We start from the raw sequence: 18,871 nt of genomic DNA, 5'->3' as shown, positions 1-18,871 counted from the left end.
TAATGAGAACAATGGGGGTTACCCCTCTCAAAGGTATTTGGGAGGCTTAATTAGCTTGTGTCAGCAAAGTGTTCTGGGAGGCTCAAAAGGAAGAAAATTTCCATGTAAGTATTATAACAGAGCATCAGGAAGACAAGGTATAAAACTTTTGTAGGGGATCCTGGAAAAAGTATTCTGAAAATGCTTCCCCTTTAATGCAGTTTGGTATCCCAAAGGCAAAAGGGTTCTTTTTCAGAGGCATCTTGCTCTTCTAGTTATCCCTGGCAGGGATGGTTCAGCAGTGGGGAGCTGAACGCTAGACAGTCTTTTGTTTAGTTTCCTTACTCTGGGAATGTTTGTGCCACCCTTACTCATGCGGAGTTGTATCGTACCTCTCCGACAGCCCCCGCCCCTCCAAAATGGATGGAAGTACTCAAGGAATAAGATGCTGCACCAGCATGAGTATGGGTATTGGAATCTGGCCCTCGGAAAGGCACTCAGATGCCACAGTAATTGATGGCCATGATATAAGACCCTAAATCAAACAGAACCAAATAAGATTAGTGTCAGGAATATTTCCTCAGGCACCTTCAATTCAAGCACTGGTATAAGGGCTTGGAAATATTGATTTTTGTGCAGAAAGCTTGATTTTCTGGTTAGACAATTAATTCAGCATAGCACAAACCATTGCAAAATAAGTAAGTTATAATACAAATATTTGTCTGGTCACCTATCATTTTAACACTGAGAACCAACTGAGACTAACGTTCAGTTGCAATTTGTTGCAGCTGCTGTGGCAAGGACCCCCTTGGAAATGTAATTTCAAGAGGATTCTTCTTGTTAAAAAGCCATTTCCTTGTGAAGGGGGTTCTGGAAGATAGCAATAGGGAGAGGAGAAAAAAAAGCAAGCACAGAAATTTACAAGCATTCCTGAAGAGCGTTTTGAAAGCACTGTATTAATTTAAACAATTGCAGATACATTTTTACCAAGTTAAACAGTTTAACCCTTCCACTAAAACGTTATATTAAAAGTGGATTTTTAGACATAAGTTTTGACAGAACTTTGGCCTCAGTGAACACATTGTCTTTAACAAGATGCACATGATGTTGTGTACACCATCAGGCTCTGCTCTGGAGTTTGTTGGGAGAGAGAGAATAGCAGCCCACCTTTTTTCCTGGCCCCTTCCAGAGACATCGGGATCTGCTGTTTCCATACAGATACAACTCCCATGTGTTGTCCAGTCCTGGCTCCCTCACAGGAGCTAGCTGAGTTATATCATGGTGAATAATATTCTTTGAGTCATTCATAAACTGATCCTGATTGCTACTAATTCATTTGTTAATCATAAGTATTCATTCAGTAGTCTGGATGAACAATTTCAGCTCCATTAGCTGATCACAAACAGTTTACTTCACTCTTTGCGCCATGTGTTTGGTTACTTAAAGCACATGGTATCATTCCTGCGCCTTACTGGGTGATAAACTGAAGAGAAAGAATGACAAAACTCCAATATGAGAGAGACTAGATCAGGGGTCGGCAACCGGTGGCTCGCGGCTCGCCAGGGTAAGCACCCTGGCAGGCCGGCCCGGTTTGTTTATCTGCCGTGTCGGCAAGTTCGGCCGATCGCGGCTCCCACTGGCCGCGGTTCGCGGTCCCAGGCCAATGCAGGAGGCAGGAAGCGGCGCAAGCCGAGGGATGTTCTGGCCGCGGCTTCCTGCCTCCCGCATTGGCCTGGGACCGCGAACCGCGGCCATTGGGAGCCGCGATCGGCCGAACTTGCCGACGCGGCAGATAAACAAACCGGGCCGGCCCACCAGGGTGCTTACCCCTGGACTAGATGGGCGAGGTAATATATTTTATTGGACCAACTTCTGTTGGTGAGAGAGACAAGCTTTCAAGTTTACACAGGCCTACACAGCTCTGTGTAAGCTTGAAAGCTTGTCTCTCTCACCAACAGAAGTTGGTCCAACAAAAAAATATTAGCTCTCACCATTTCTCTCTAATATCCTGGGACCCACATGGCTTCACCAACACTGCATACCACTCCAATATGGCTTTTCAGACCGTCTGTGCTAAAATGTGGAAACGTCTAGGATTCCAGAATAATTGCTACCTCACTTAGTGGCATCCACATATTCACAAATATGTAATATGGCCTCATGTACAGCAGTACAAGGAAGTTGGTTTGTTTATTTCTGAATGCCCTTGTTTAATATTAACTATCTCTACCAATACCACCTTCTTTCTCCTGCAAGAGGCCTGCCTCCCATGTATGTCACCCTATAACCATGCCCCAGATACATAATTGAGGTGAATGCATTCTCTGACCCCAGACAGAGACCTCTTCCACTGGTGAAGGACACAGCTCCCATGTGGGTTACCTCCTTTGCAATGCACAATTTACTCTTCCCTCTCTAAGTCACTTCAGTGTGCTCCCTTCCGTCCATGAGACAAGCATCCTTCCTTGCAGATCCCCCTATCCAAGAGCCAACTCTCTCCTCACCCCATGAGCTATCATCTCTCCTCAGAAATGGATGGGGCACCGTCTCTTCATCTGATTTCTTCCAGTGAAGGAAATACATGTGAATGACCTCCCAGAATCTAGCCCCTTTGCCCCATTGGAAAGAAGGCAGAATCCTCTGATCATTTACACTTCCACTAGAAGGAGAACCAGTAGGAAAGTAAACTCACAGTCCTGTCCTCAGAGCAACTCCCCCCTGAGGAAGACAGGACTGACACCAGATTCTCTCCACCTGATCCAACTCTCTCACGAAAAGTAGCAGTTTGTAGGGAGGTGGGTGAGGAGGGAACAGCAGATTCACCAAGCCTAATTCTTAAGAAGAGAGGAAAGAAGATGATCTTGGCTCAACATTTACTCCATGGAGCCTTTCTTCCACATGAAGAGAAGCGGGAGGCAAACTAACTTTTCTAAGAACACTAGCCTTTCACCACTCTGTCAAGAGAAAAAGTGAGAGCCTCATTTCCCTATCTCCATAATGAAGAGCAGCTGGATAGAAACTGGCATGTTCTCCCCAATCTTCAACCCAGAAGAGGAGAAGCCAAGTAGCAGATGGGATTTGTGCAGTCCATTCTATCCCTACTGGAACAGAGGCTTGTAAGACAGCTTCATGTAGCCTGATCTGCAGCCTCTTCTGAAGGAGAAATTGAGGGAAATGATCTCCTAAACTCATCTTTGCTTCTCTGTTGCAAAAGAAACAATGTTTTTTAAATACCAATCTGTAAATATTTTTGGACTGAGCTCAGATAACAAAACAGAACAAATAAAAGAACCCCAACATATTCTACATGAATACATAAGAGCTAAGAAAACTATGAGAGAAAGTAGCCAGAGCATACCTGCTGCTCTAGAAGCATGAGGTGGATACAATTTTCAAAAGCATCTGAATTATTTAGGAGCCTAAGCCTCATTTTCAGAAGTGATTTAGCACTTAGGAGCTTAAGCCTCACTGGCAATCATTTGAAAATGGGACTTTGGCTTCTAAGTCACTTAGGCACTTTTGAAAATGCTTCCATTGCAGCTATCCAAACTGTACTCATCTAGATTAGCTTTGACATATGGTTTCAGACTAGTTGTGTTATGCATATTTTTATTTTGTTTTAATATGATTTTTCTCATTCTCTTTCTAATGAATCTTGTTTTACTGAAACCCATGTAGTTTTAGGCTCTTTGGGAATTTCATTAAACTGAACAGAATGGGGGGAACCTTCAAAGTCTAACATGATGTAATAAAAGAAGGGTGTCTCAAGACTACCCTGTTCAGAATTCCTCGTCTAAAAGAGTATCATCTAAGGAATCTTTTCCCATAAGGTTTGTGACTTCCAGGGCTGTGGTCCTAATGATATACAGGAAACATCATGGATGAATATGTGGTTTTAGGGATGTAAGCTGGCTACTGCAGTGCAGAGTATATACATACCATTGCTTGTATTCTTTATCATCCATTTAAAAATAACACTACGTTAAAAAAAAAAGTCAACATTTCAGTTCGGCAGTCACAAGTCCTGCAGACCACTGGCTCATTCAATGGAAACTATAAAATGCATAGATCTGAAGCCTATCCTTTCATTCACTGGACTAATGGGTCTACTTTTAAAAGCATACACAGCCTGGTTAACACTTACATTATGTGGAGAGAATGAGGCAGAGTTCCTGTGGAGTTGAGCAACACCTCATACCCTGAGCATTGGCAGAACAGTCCACCTTTGTCATTGCTAAAATGTATTAAAAGTTGTACTATTTGCACTACATATGTGCAAAGAGCAGTTTTCAAAGATTCATAACTGTCATATGAACACTGTATCATATCAAAGACTGTAAGTAAGTCCCATGGGACTGAAGCAAGTGCTTAAGTGATTTCTCGACAAAGGGCTTAAAAATGTTATCTTCCTTTCCTCCATTCTTTACTCATAGAAAGTCCAAAGCAGTTGTTAAATGAGGAAGCTTTTTATTTTCATTAATGATTTTAGATATGCTCGTTTCAGAATCAATGACTTCTGTGTCTATATGCCCAAAGGAACTAATAAATCATAGATAGGTATGGGGCTGCCACAAGAACGACTATTGTGAGAACCATAACTATGATGGGGAAAAAGGGGAAAGCACTGTTGATTTGTACTTCGGCCATTTGGTATAATTGTATATGTCCATTTATGTCTCCTTCCCCAAGGCAGAATGTAAGGATACATTATGTGTTTGTAACATGCATTTTTATAGCTAGTTCTAGAGCTGTGTGAAATTTTCACTATGAAGTTGAAAAACTGAAATTCCATTGTTTTTAAGTTTCATTTTGAAATTGAAAACTGCCCTGTTTTCATGAAATTTAAAGGGAAAATGGATCTTCATTTGAGCAAAGATAACATTTAGGGCTGTCAAGCGATTAAAAAAATTAATTGTGATTAATTGTGCTGATAAACAATAATAGAATACCATTTATTTAAATATTTTGGATGTTTTCTACATTTTCAAATATAGTAATTTCAATTACAACACAGAATACAAAAAGTACAGTACTCACTTTATATTTATTTTATTACAAATATTTGTGTTGTAAAAAAACAAATGAACGTTGAAATTACAAATGTAGAATTATGTACAAAAAACTGTATTCAAAAATAAAACTATGTAAAACTTTAGAACTTATAAGTCCACTCACTCCTACTTTAGCCAATCACTTAGACAAACAAGTTTGGTTACAATTTGCAGGAGCTAATGATGCCCACGTCTTGTTTACAATGTTACCTGAAAGTGAGAACAGGTGTTCGCATGGCACTGTTGTAACTCACATCACAAAATATTTATGTGCCTGATGCACTAAAGATTTATATGTCCCTTCATGCTTCATCCACCATTCCACAAGACATGCATTCATACTGATAATGGGTTCTGCTCGATAACGATCCAGAGCAGAGTGGACCAACACATGTTCATTTTCGTCAGACGCCACCAGCAGAAGGTTGATTTTCTTTTTTGGTGGTTCGGGTTCTGTAGTTTCCATGTCAGAGTGTTTCTCTTTTAAGACATCTGAAAACATTCTCCACACTTTGTCCCTCTCAGATTTTAGAAGGCACTTCAAATTCTTAAACCTTGGGTCAAGTGCTGTATCTATCCTTAGAAATCTCACATTGGTACCTTCTTTGCATTTTGTCAAATCTGCTGCAAAAGTGTTCTTAAAATGAACATGTGCTGGGTCATCATCCGAAACTGCTATAACATGAAGTATATGGCAGAATGCGGGTAAAACAGAACAGGAAACTACAGTTCTCCCCCAAAGAGTTCAGTGACAAATGTAATTAACAATTTATTTATGGAAGCATGTCCTCTGGAATAGTGGCCGAAGCATGAAGGGACATATGAATGTTTAGTATATCTGGCATGTAAATACCTTGCAACGCCGGCTACAAAAGTGCCATGCGAACGCCTGTTTCTCACTTTCAGGTGACATTGTAAATAAGAAGCAGTATCTCCTGTAAATGTAAAAAAAGTGTTTGTTTTAGCAATTGGCTGAACAAGAAGTAGGACTGAGTGGACTTGTAGGCTCTAAAGTTTTACATTGTTTTGTTTTTTAGTGCAGTTATGTAACAAAAAAAAAATCTACATTTGTAAGTTATACTTTCACGATAAAGAGATTGCACTACAGTACTTGTATGAGGTGAATTGACAAATACTATTTCTTTTATCATTTTTACACTGCAAATATTTGTAATAAAAATAATATAAAGTAAGCACTGTGCACTTTGTATTCTGTGTTGTAATAGAAATCAATATATTTGAAAATGTAGAAAAACATCCAAAAATATTTAATAAATTTCAATTGGTATTCTATTGTTTAACAGTGCGATTAATCGCAATTAATTTTTTTAAGCGCAGTTAATTTTTTTTGAGTTAATTGCATAAGTAAACTGTGATTAATTGACAGTCCTAATAAAATTTCATTCAAAGCAGGTCGTCATTGAGGAAAATTAAGTCCCTTTTTGATCAAGGATGGATCTGCAATGAAGACACGAACATTTGTATTTTCACTGTAAAAATTAAAGGAGAATTTTGCAGACAAAACATCACCTGGAACCAAATTATGAAAGTTTTCCTTGTAAGGACTTTGGCAGTTGTGTGGGGCTCTCCGTGTCACTAGAGTCACAGCTCAGGGAAGCTAGTTTCAATCTAAGGATGCCAAAGGCACAATCTAGCCCTTAAAATTTTTTAAAAGGACCCCCTGAGGCTCTTCTAAGATTAACAGCCTAAATGTACGCAGGACTTTACTTTTTGATAGTTCCTTTAATGCTTACGGATCCTTAGACAATTTACAATCTTTACACATCTGACACTTCTGCCATGGACATGACGCACACTATTAAGCATGGAAAGCATCCACCAAATGGCACACTTACTGTGGGGATGAAGAAAGTTTGGTGAAGGTCACCAAGGCAAAGCCTACTTCTTATAAAAAGTGCCCTGGGATCTGGCCACAGATCTTTAATGCCCACACAGAGGAGGCCAGGCCTCTGCCTTTAAATAAAAAATCTTTTGAATAAAACCTTAATTCTTGATGTGGCAAAGCTTAAAATAGTAAAGGGACGCATGAAAAAACAAACTCAGGAACCGGTTTCAAGGGGCCTCAGTTGGGCAGAATTAAATACACTGTACTATATGTCCTGGGAAACGTAGTTGTAAGGCAGTCAGGAATAAGACCCAGAATGTTTACCCAACTAACAGAATATGATAGAGATGTAGCATGCTGTCAACAGATACAAATGCTCAGTTTTAGCTACAATTAAAGCTGTATATCATTTGTACATACAAAGCTTCAGCTTCTTTGAGCTCAGGTAGGTGCTAAAAAACCCATTTTCAGAGAGAAAAAATGTTATCAAACTCTTTCTCCAGCATTTGTCTGTGTAGTCTTTTGAGACTGTTAGATCTTCAGAATAGGGACAGTCTTTTGATATGTGTTTATACAGCTTCTAGCACAGTGACACTCCAATCTCAGCTGAAGGCCTCTAGATGCCACTGTTATCTGAACAGTCATAAATTGTAATAAATAAATATACTACTATTTTATGGGAGATCTTCCTCCAAATTAAGATGTTAACAAAACATTAAAGGGGACTCAAAGTGAGACACAGAAAGGAAATAATTCCTGCCCAGTTCTCCCACAGAGAAAGAAAGAGTTTTCTTGGCCACTTAACAAGATTGCTAACAGTCAGCCTGTAAGTGTCCAGATTCCAGACAGCTAAAGATGAGGGCAAAGAATAATTTCTTCGGTGGCCTTTATGGATGCTAGCAATTCTGGTTACTTACATACAATTATTGTGGCTGGATATAGTTCTGGATACTGTAGTTAAATTATTCTTGATCCTTTGGTTAAATAATTGGTGCTGTCTTGGTTGTTAGCAATTCAAGATACTGTGGTTACATTTTTGGTGTCTTTGGTACCTTTTATTGCTGTGTTCTCAGGATACTGTGGTCAATTACTGAGTCTCATGCTGTTTTACTTGCCTGCTACTAAGAAAACTCATCTTAGCATTTTCTAGGATGTCACAGTGTTCATGCTGGTAATTATGTCCAGTTGGGAAACACTAGTATGTAAATGAGCTGGTGAATATTAGAGCTGTGCAAAGCTCTGCCATTTTGATTCAGCTCACATAAAGCTTAGTCAAAAAACAAACAAACAAAAAAAACCCATCTGAACTCACAAAGGTTTGCTGGTTTCAACCTCTTATCTTCTCCATTTTCCTCACTCTGTTTCTCCCTTAACTAGCCTTTTTTACCCACTCAATTTCTCACTTGCTCTTTCCTCTAACTCTTAACCCCTCGTTCTTTTCTCTCACCCAGCTCAAAGCTATTGTCCACTCCCTCAACAACGCCCACCACCACCACGAAACGGTAGGCCCATTGAGGAGTGGAGATCCAGTTCAGCTACTCAGCATCTGCTCTTTTGGCCAGCTGCAGTGGGAGAAGGGACTGGACTTGGCAGAGGTAGGAAGAAAGAAGGGGCCTGTAGCTGGAGTTAGGGAAAAGTGTGGCGGGGGCTACTAGGACCCATGCATTAGTAAAGGAAAGTAGTTGCAGCTAGTAGGTGGATAGAGCACAGCAGAGAGGATGGAGTCAGGAGACGGGAGGGACCTATACCTACATTAGTGAGTGGTACTTGGGAAGGCTGAAGCACAGAGAGTGGAGAGTCTCTAGGAAACAGAAGGGTAAATGCAAATTGTGGTGAAGTGAGATGCGGAGACAGCATACAAATATAGTCTCACTGAAGTCAAGGGAATCTTCATTACTTTCAACCAGGAGTAAGAATTTAAGGTTAATGAAAATTCTTAGGTTAATGCCGTGGGGGACGGCATGGGAAAGCTTGCCCTGCCACAGTGTAAACTATACATAAGTGGCTAGAAAAATTCAATTTGCAGTGCTGCTAATCTGGCATTTTTCATTAACCTTAAATTATTTTTTTAAAAGATTATAACTCCATAATCATACTCTCAAGAACCCAAAATGGTAGCTGTTCCCAGAATTCACACATCTAAATCAAAATTAAAAAGAAAAGTGAGAGGAGGTGATGGCATGTCACCAGGCCCTTAGAATAGCACATTCTTACACTATTCCTGCTCACTTGATTCAGGAAAAGAAGCCATTGATTTCACTGAGCCTCACGGAGCAGCAACTAACCTGGGGCCTGATTCTGCCACCTTTCCTTGTGGGATTATTCATGTGAGTTAGTAACACAGAATCAGGTCCTTACTGAGTAAATGGAGGCGCATATGGCCCCATATGTCTATATAATTTCCCTAGCGTGACTGCTTGTACATTTTATACTTTTGTGAAAGTGGATAAACAACCATAAAATGAGAAGAGGAGTGACAGGAATGAAGGGACAGCCAAATCCAAATCATTTAGCAATTCTATGATCTCTCACTCTCTGCAATTGAAAAACTGCTAAATTATGTTATAGCTATTTTTAAAGAAATAATGCTTATTGTATAGGCATAATTGTGTTCAAGAATTATTCAAAAATCGTATTCCTCCTGATTGCCCCATATGCGTATGTCTACATTGGAATAAAAGACCTGAGGCATGCCCATGGCTGGCCCGGGTTAGCTGACTTCGGCTCACAGGGCTTCGCCTTGCAGGATAAAAATTGTTGTGGGGTCTCAGGCCGCAGCCTGGGCTTTGGGATTCTCCTCACTCATTGGGTCCAGAGCTAGAGATCCAAGCTGAGCCTGAACATCTACACCACAGTTTTACAGCCCCGCAGCCCAAACCCTGTGAGCCCGGGTCAGCGGACCCAAGGCAGCCACAGGTATTTAATTGCTGCGTAGACATAATCTGAGACCAGATGCTGCTTGCCTTACTCATACGAATATTCCCATTGACTTCAGTAGGAGCTTTGCCTGAGAAAGAAGTACAAGATCATCCCTTTCTAAGTGAAAGCATTAAGTGTCAATCGCTAGAGGAAACATCAATATTCCAGAGAAATCATGGACTATTAACACATTCATTTCTTTAATTGATTAAATTAGAGTCAATCCTAATCTTGATGTCGCATTTCATCATAGGATGTAAATAAATGTACGAAATGCACCAAAGGCATAGTGGTCTAACCAAAAAAAACAAACACACACATACACCCCAACAACTAATTGTTAGCTATTGTTCTCTTGTTCAGCGTGAACCAAATTCTTTGCTGGAAGAGTTCTGTTGACTTCAGTTGAGCTCTGCCAGTTTACATGAGCAAATAACTGAGCCCATACTCCGTAGCTATCGTAATACCAAACACTAAATTTTATTAGTTTTTCTTTGCACTTTATGCCCTAATTATTAGAAAAACCATTTTCTATTTCTACATAAAATCGAAGTCTCAACATTTTAATACCAAGGAAATAAAAGGTACTGCTGTTTTTATCACACTATCAATCCCGCTATGGAAAAAAACATTAGCGAGAAAAATGTAGGAAGCGCTGCTCTTTTAACAAACATATCAAGTTCCCACAACAATGTCCGATTGTCTAAACAAATCAAGAAGAGTACTAATTTAATAAAGCTCTATTTTAAGAAAATTATTAAAATGTCATGTCTTAATTGGTTTGTGATATACGATACCACTGTTTAGAAATTCAGCAGCTTACCAACTCTGAAACCATAAATGTCAACAACAAAAAATGAACTATCAGCACAAGATTTGTTGTTGTTTTTTACTGAAGTGTTGTGTTAATTATCTTCAAGAACGAGAGAAAGAAATAATGTCTAAGAATTACTGGTTGTAAATCTCAGCAATTTTCATGGCTATCCAACCCCACACCTAACGATGTAGCCACAAATGGGGATGAAGCTTCATTAATGAGAAAATATGATGAATACATTACCCTCTCAACAGGAGCCAAGCCTGTATTCCTTGTTCAGGATAAACAGCCGTTTATGGGAGTTTTTCCTGAGTAAAGAGTGCAGGAATGGGGCTCCTTGAGCGAAATCTTGTTTGCGTTTCTCAGCCATGTAATCCATTGAAATATTGACACTATTCACATGAGTAAATTGAGCAGGATTTTGGCTGAAGGGATATATTTGTAGTCCAAATTATATGAAAACAGGATCTGTAAACTAAGTGGCATCTTCTTTACCACTAAGGACATTTATATTTCTATATAGGTGTCTCAGTGTGCTTTGCAGTAGAACATCACTAACTCGTGCTAGTGATTGAGAGCCAATATACATGAACAAATACTTCAAATTAGCAAATCTTACTCCTGAGCAGTTCCAATGACTTCACTGGGAATAGGTGAATAGTATCAACATGTCTTTAGCGCTAAAGACATCTTATCCTGAGTAAGGGTGGCCATGTTAATACCAAATAGCCAGATCCTGTCTTCCATACTCTTGTATGTTACTGTGGAAGCAGCAGCACAGAAACTAAGGGACTGCTCAGAGAGCAAGATATTAAGGGGTGCGAGAATGGGTGGCAAAACCTGCCTCTTGGTGATTAAACACAGTGAAGAAAGCAAGAAGAATGAATAATAAAAATGTACAGTGCTCCTTTATTTTGTCAATGGCAAGTTATAATAAGTCATACTCCATTGTTTCCTAGTAAATGTAAAAGTAGTAAAAGAATGCAATAATCTTAGTAATATGAGACTTCGCTACAGCACCTGCTATTAAACTTTTGCTCAGGGGTAAGGAATTCTGTGTGAATTATAAAACATTGTGAGGTCTGAGAAGGGAAGCTTCAGAAATCATGTAATTAGCTTAAAATAAAACCCTAATCACATATTGCTAGTTTTGCATGCACTCCTAACAAAATAGCTACATCCAGTTATTAGGAAGCTGCTGTGAAATAATTCAGTGAATTCAATGAATCACTTGAATTTGTAGCTTCTTCCTTGCTTTAAAGAAAGATGTGAACAGGACAGGGACCCTTCAGGCACTCAAGTATGTTTCCTCTCCAGTGCTGAATGTTGGCAGCTCCCTTGCCGCAACACTCTCTGTTGCTTATGAAAAGCAGCTGTATCTGGAGGTGCTACTAGTGTCTGATTGTATGAAAACCCGTATTTTCCAACGCAAAATAATGCATGCTCTATCTATGCCATTTATACAATCACTATAATGTGCCATTCAAGTGGCGACCTAAAAGACAATAGAGGGCTGATGACTTAAAATGCTACTTTATCATTTGCCGTCCAGGAAACACAAATGCAGAAATGTTTCAGTCAGATTTGAGTGTATCCAAAGCAGGGGGAGGAAGGAGTTGTTGTTCACAGACAAATCGGGTTCCCATCCTACTTCTGTAACTAACTCCTTTTTATTTCAGCTCAGCTTTGCCCTCCCCGTCCTGAGGGCTGTCATTCTGTCCCCAGCCTACCATGGCCATGACCAAAGAAAACATCTGCAAACATTGTGGGGTGTCCCAGAGTGAAATAGGCAAATCTTTTCCTACCTCACCCTAAACACATAACTATGCGCAAGAATTTTGCTAAAATATTAGACTAGAAGCCTTCTGACCCTCATTAGTACACAAGATGATTTCTCCTGCTCTATCTCCTACTTGTGATTTTTATGAAGGGTTTCATTTTATCACTAGCAACATCATTTTCACTTTGAGCTCTAATTTGACATCATCTGTTCAAACTTGACTTACTAAAATAAATAGCAAGCAACGACATCCTTAATTAATTAATTATTATTATTATTAACGGTTTTATTTCCAGCTGTCTTCATGAGCAATTCCAGCAGAGAAATGCTCAAGACAATCATTTAAGATTACTGACTCCCTTAGTCAATTTTTGATACTTAAGAAAAATAAAAGGTTTAAAGCCTTATAAATCTCCCTCTGACATCTACTCCTCTAAAAACAATGTTGTCTTTGACAGTCTTGGAGAGGTGAATTCATTTCATTTTGGAAGGAAAGCTCTGTCAAGAAGAGAGGGACTACAAATCTGACTTTTTAAAAAATATAATAAAGCTGTATGTTAGACCTATGTGAAGTAGGGAGGGAGAGAGGGAGAGAGATCACATATAAAAATAATCATTTACACGTTAGTGACGGAAAGAGGGAGATGTGTATATGAATTGTGTCCTACCTCTCCTTGCCGATGATGGTGCTTTGGAGGTTTTCCCATCTGCCCTAGGATTTTGCCCTTCTTACTGCTCCCAAGTGCCAGTCCCTGGTGGATGCCTGCAGATTTGTTGGTTGCCTGCGTTGGAGCCTCCCCCATCAGAGTTGACTTGATCGAGTTCACCTTGGAGCTGGAGCTGTCTAGCTGGGAGCTCTCCACCATCAGGATCACGGCTAGTAAGAAGAGACAGCAGGAGCACTTATTCCATATCAGCAGCATCATCTCCCCCTCCCACCAAAAAAGAATTTTAAAAACAGCAGAGGGATAAAAGAAAAAAAAATCTCCCAAAGTTTGTTAACAAAACAACTCAATAGATTTCAATGCCACACGCTCAGGAAACCGCTGTCCTGGGAGAGACAGGAAAAAGAATCCCCTAAAAAAAAGTACAGTCTATAGGAAATGAGCAACACTCAGATCAAGTGAAGTGACAGCTTTTTCCTCCAGATTCTTGAGAAGTTCAGGAAATTTTTTAGTGACTGGAAGCAATAAACTATGAGGCAATTGCACCCAGGAAAGCTTCCCACCAGTGGAGTCACCCCGCAGGTTTGCTCAAACTTCAGACGAAGAGTCAGTTACTTATTTCCCCCCACTCCTCCTCTCTTGCTACACAAGTCAGCAGGGAGAAAACTCAAACCAGATCCAATCCAAGCAGCACCGTCAAGGGCTGGGATTAGTTTTGTTTCTCTCTCTCTCCCTCCTTTTTATTCCCCTCCCGTCTTCTTTTTCTTTCTTTTGCCTCAGCCTCTGTAGCCAGTGTTTGTGAAAAGAACACGTTCTCCTCCTACAGACTAGCTGGTGCTGGGGTGAGGGGCTCCAGGCATCCGGCAGACAAGCAGACAGGGTGAGTCCTGGGGACTGAAGCCCTGGAGTCGGGATCACACAGGCAGAAACAGACAGACATCTAGACAAACTCACTGACAAAGTCCTTAGCACAGATCTCTACACACACACTGTTCTCTGACAGTCTCTCACTTTGCTCTCGTCTCCCACTGCCCCCTTTACTTTTTATAGCTTTCCACAATGGATTTCTTTTTCCTCCGCCCCCAGTTCAGAATGACAAAGAGTGAAACTGACTCTCTTCTCATCCACCCCTTGCACCCTGCACCCACCTTCCCAAAGCAGAGCTTTCTTCTCATTTTGGCTGGGAGACAGGAGAAGTAGCCCCTCTTCTTTAGGAACACAGGGGGCTGTATCTGTCTGTGTCCCCCTGAGCAACAAGCACACCTCCTGAACACATGTACATACACATAGTGTTTCAGCGGTCAGCATACTCAAGGACACATATCCCTTTGCACTGGACTATCTGTTAGGCTAAGATTTTTGGCACTTCGGCATGGTGTTCAGAATAAATCAGGAATTTCAATAAAGCCCTTGATGAGTTTGTGCTGCAGTGGTGGCTCCCTCCTGCAGGTTTGGGCCCAGCTCCATAGGCACTGGAGACAGGTGAGGGGGGCAAATGGCCATGCCCCCGACTTTTAAAAACCTGGACAGGAAAAAATGTGCTGCAGCGCGGCCCAGTTAGCCCGCCTGCCTCCAGGTCCTGCTCTGAGTCATGCTGTGTGTAACATGTCGGCCAGCTCCTGCTCTGCACTGTGCAGTAGAACTGCCGGCTGCTGAAACTGCAGCGATAGCTTCTCTTGGCACCAAGGACTGGCCAGGTCGGGATACAGGGTGGACCAGTCACTTGAGGTCTTGTTCTTGCCGGTAAGGAGCTGTAGGGAAGATGGTACAGGGCTCCAGCAGGGTCAGGCTGTGGGGAGAGGCTTCCTCAAGGGCTCTGGAAGGGTCATTGGGTGACCTTTCTGTGACTTCCTCCCCCCCCACATCTCTGCTGTGAAATTTGCTAAAAAAAATTGTGCCAAAATTGTAGCCTTAATTATCTGGGATACGAGTAAAAGTTGGATCCTGCCAGAAAATGCTGCATTCTGCTAGATCCTGCCAATGTTTATACCCAGGCCTACAAAATTCCACTGTCTAAATAAAAAATGTCCAATCATTAGCAGTGTGCAGAAAAATTCCACAGTACGAGACATTTCAGCACTAGCTCCATAAAAACACGGATCCAAGACATGAATCCTTCTGTATCCTGCCAATTTTTGTGCCCAAGCCTCTAAATTCCATTATCCAAATAAAGAACACATTCAACTACTATCAGTGCACCAAAAAATTCCTGAATACAGCACATCTCGATGCTGCAGTACCACAAACTTCTGGATCTGGGACATGGAGTCTGGTAATTTGGGCATGCCAGTTATCCAAATCCCATCCAACTGCTACTAGTGTGCTAAAAAATTTGGGAGTATGGCACATTTCTGCATCGCAGCACTGCAAACAACCAGAGACAGGCAATGTAACTGGGGACTTGGGTGCAAAAATCAGCAGGATCTGGCAGGATCTGTCTAGATCCAGCTTTTACCTTTTTCCCATTAACTGAAAGGGACTCACTGCAAAAGGCTCACCTTCTGTACTGCTGTGGAGTAGTTACAAACCCTGGATTCCTTAGTGCGCGTGTGTGTGTATGTATAGTGAGTGGCAGGAGGGGAGAGAACAGTTTTTCTTGTAAGTTGCTTATTTACACACTTAAGTGTAAGCAGTAACATTTTGGGAGGTGAGGGGAGTTCAATAACTGGGTTTTCACAGGTTCTTTTCCTTCCACAGGGCTATTAATCTGAAATAGAATCAATCATTTCCACTTATTATAGCCCTTTACATGGGTAGGGGGGAGGAATAAATGAAATTTCATTTCCCTTCTCTCTGTTAAATCAGCAGTTGTGTGAGAGGAAATCACTAAGGCATGCAAGGAGGAGGGAGGGCAGAGAGGGGAAAGCCCCCTGAACCAACATCCTTTATTCTTGTGATTCTGTGAACTCTTTTGCCTGGCTGTGAAGCTGTGGTTAGATTCTTTTGAAGGAGATAAGGAGCTGTGTCTCCAGCAATGACCTCATGTAAAACAATGCCTTGTGCAGGCTTTTAAAAGAACACAGAGGGCTGTTTCTGCCAACGTGTCCCAATTTTAGGCTTTGTGGTAGTCTAGAAGGAGCTCCTGGTAATGGCAAAGTGACCCTATAAAAACTTCAACTCAAGCCTTTGATATTTTTTTAAACCCAATTTTACATGGAGGAATTTTTTTAAATCTTTTTTCTTATCCAAAGAGGTTATCAGCTTCAGTACTCATTTTTAGTATGGATGGATTTAAAATTAGTTTCATTTCTCAGAAGCAGCAGATCAACTATAGAGCTTGGATCTTAAATCCACAGGGTCCTAAAATAAATTGTGTTGCGTAGTTTAGAGTCTGATTCCAGGGTCAGATAAGTCCTTGTTTTGTACTTTAAAGATTAAATGGTCTTTATTATGGTCAGTGCAAAGGTTTATAAGTTTCACGTTTTCCCTATCCTAGCCTTTGAGCAGAGAGGGAATGAAGGTGAACTGAAACTTCATTAACAATCTGACAGAGCTTTTCTTGCTAACAGCATTTGTCTTTTGCCCCTTTGTGGAGCCATGGATAAGGTTAGGAAATGAAGGGTGATTTTTGCATTTGCATCTGTGTATAATCATGGAAGGCATTTCTATAGGAAAGTTCCTAGCAGGGAAGGAGGGAAGTGCTTTGAAATTTCTGTAGGAAGGAGAAAAGAATTTTCCCCCCACCCCAGTTTTGTTCACACACCTTTCCCTAATGTGATCTGGTTCATCAGAAACCTGTGAGAGAAAGCAAGGGCAATCATCTACCAGGGCAAAAGCAAAAGGCTACTTCTTATCAGGGGACTCATTCAGTTTGTATATGGATGAGCCTCTTTTTCACTTATAACACCGCGAGTCTGATTGGAAACTGGGTGGCAATTTAATGTGTTGAAAAGATCCTTCTCTGTAATTAAATTTTTAAAGCATTTGAAAGAAACTTGAATTTCACAGAAAACTAGTGAAATGAGATCTGAACAGACTCCACACAGCAAGATCCCTACAACGCTGCCAGATAGAAACACCCGATCAGCTCTGATACCCTGGAGGCGCACACACAGGCACACTAGCCCTCCATTCACACATAAATCGCACTGAGATGGACAGACACACAGCTCACTGGTTTATCACTGCAGTGAGAGATGTCCTGCATTTCTTTCCTGCAGTCAGAAGAGTTCTCAAACGGGTGTGCCAGGAGCTGAGATACTACAGAGAACAACTACCATGGAAGTCACGCCTTTCCAGTCTTCACAGTGGATTTCACAAAGCAGCCTTCCCTCAGTCTGCTGAGTTCACTGCCTTGTGACAAAGGAGCAGAAGGATAAAGTGGTGAGGTTTTGCGGGATCTGCTTCCCATCTCAGTTATCACTCCCCCACGGTATACAAGATCAGTTTAGAACTCTACTTAAGTAAGCAAACCTTCCCCCCCGACACCTTACTTAAATTGATGGCATAACTTCTACCAGATTTTTGGCTTATTGATCAAAAAGCTGTGGATGATTATATTAGACAGTCATGTGGGATGAAAAATGTGATCCTTTATTGACAGTTTAATTATTTCATAAGCACCTTGGGGGACAGACAGTGTCTTCCTCTATGCTTTGTATAACTAGGAACACACTGTAAGCACTCAATAAGAGTCTGAACCTTCTCCCATTGAAGTACATGTGAGTTTGCCTATTAACTTCAGAGGTAAGAGAATAAGGCCATAAGGGAATTAATTTATTGGGACTGTGGATTTTGCCTGAGCAAGGGTTGCAGGATCAAACCCCTTATTAGCACTCACTAGTATTTATGTTTTAAAAAATACATATTCTATTTATTTTAATTAAAATCAACAGAAATAGACAAATCAATGATGAACAAGTTTTTTTGGAATATTGCCTCTTATGGGATTATAAAACAGTGGCTGAGAGAGAAAGAGAAATACAGAGAGAGTCCATGAAAATAAAACCTACAATCTAATTACCTGTTCCAAGTAACCACAGCTTTCACTGAAATCAGTGGCAACTGAGGATGCTGAACATCTCAGAGGAGGCACTGAGCACCTAACTGGATTGCACTCTAAATATGACGATTTATCTTTAAATTAAAAAATGCATATATCATGTATGTAGTCTGAACATGAACCAAATGACAAGATTTTCATTAGCTTCTATGCCCCTGGGTATAGAGTCAAAGAAAAGAGAAAAATGTGGGGTTCCAAAGGTGGTATAATAGATAGCCAAATACATCCTATTACCATTCTACTGAGTTCAGTGGAGGGATGAATCAGAAATAAATGTGACTTAGGATAAGCATTGTTCAGAGGATGGGGGAAACCAACTGAGAATCCAGCAGTCCAAAAGGCTAGGACCTATTTTATGGTATGTTTCTTACATGAGAGTCTTTGGAGTGAGGATTGCCTTGCAGCATCTCACAGGATTTGGAGAAAAGGTCTGCACTGTCTCTCCTTGACAGTTCATTTTCTCCATGAGGACTGAAGATGCAAGTTCTGAGTTTCTCTCTAAGTGCAGGAGGGCTAAGGGGTACTCCACTTGCTCAGGGTGCAGCTTCTGCTCCTATTACACCCCCATCCCTTCCCATAGCTCCTGTCCCACTCTCTCTGCTTCTATCCACCTCTCTGTCCTGGGTCCTTTCTCCCTCCCCTCTGCTCCTATTCAACCCCACCAGCTCCTGCTTCACTTGACATCTGCATCTCCAGCCTCTTCTGCTTCTATCTACCACACATACAGTCTCCTGCCCGACCCCTTACCACTGCTGCCCCCTCACCTGCTGCCTCCCTCATCCTCTGGCTTCTGCAGTGCCCTCTTCTCCCCA

At 41.1% G+C, this 18,871-nt stretch overlaps 1 protein-coding gene across 1 annotated transcript in view; it reads right to left on the bottom strand.

Moving 5' to 3' along the window:
* Window positions 1-13,318, bottom strand: part of DKK2 (dickkopf WNT signaling pathway inhibitor 2) — a 56,817-nt gene extending 43,499 nt beyond the window's left edge. Inside the window, exon 1 of the mRNA XM_045019224.1 lies at window positions 13,061-13,318. Coding sequence (XP_044875159.1) covers window positions 13,061-13,318 — 258 coding nt within the window. The remainder of the gene's footprint in view (window positions 1-13,060) is intronic.
* Between the last annotated feature and the right edge of the window lie 5,553 nt (window positions 13,319-18,871).

Source organism: Mauremys mutica, chromosome 5 (genome assembly GCF_020497125.1).
Source record: "Mauremys mutica isolate MM-2020 ecotype Southern chromosome 5, ASM2049712v1, whole genome shotgun sequence".
Taxonomy (NCBI): Eukaryota; Metazoa; Chordata; order Testudines; family Geoemydidae; genus Mauremys; species Mauremys mutica.
The sequence above is the reverse complement of the archived record's forward strand: the minus strand, read 5'-3'. Positions and strand labels throughout refer to the sequence as shown.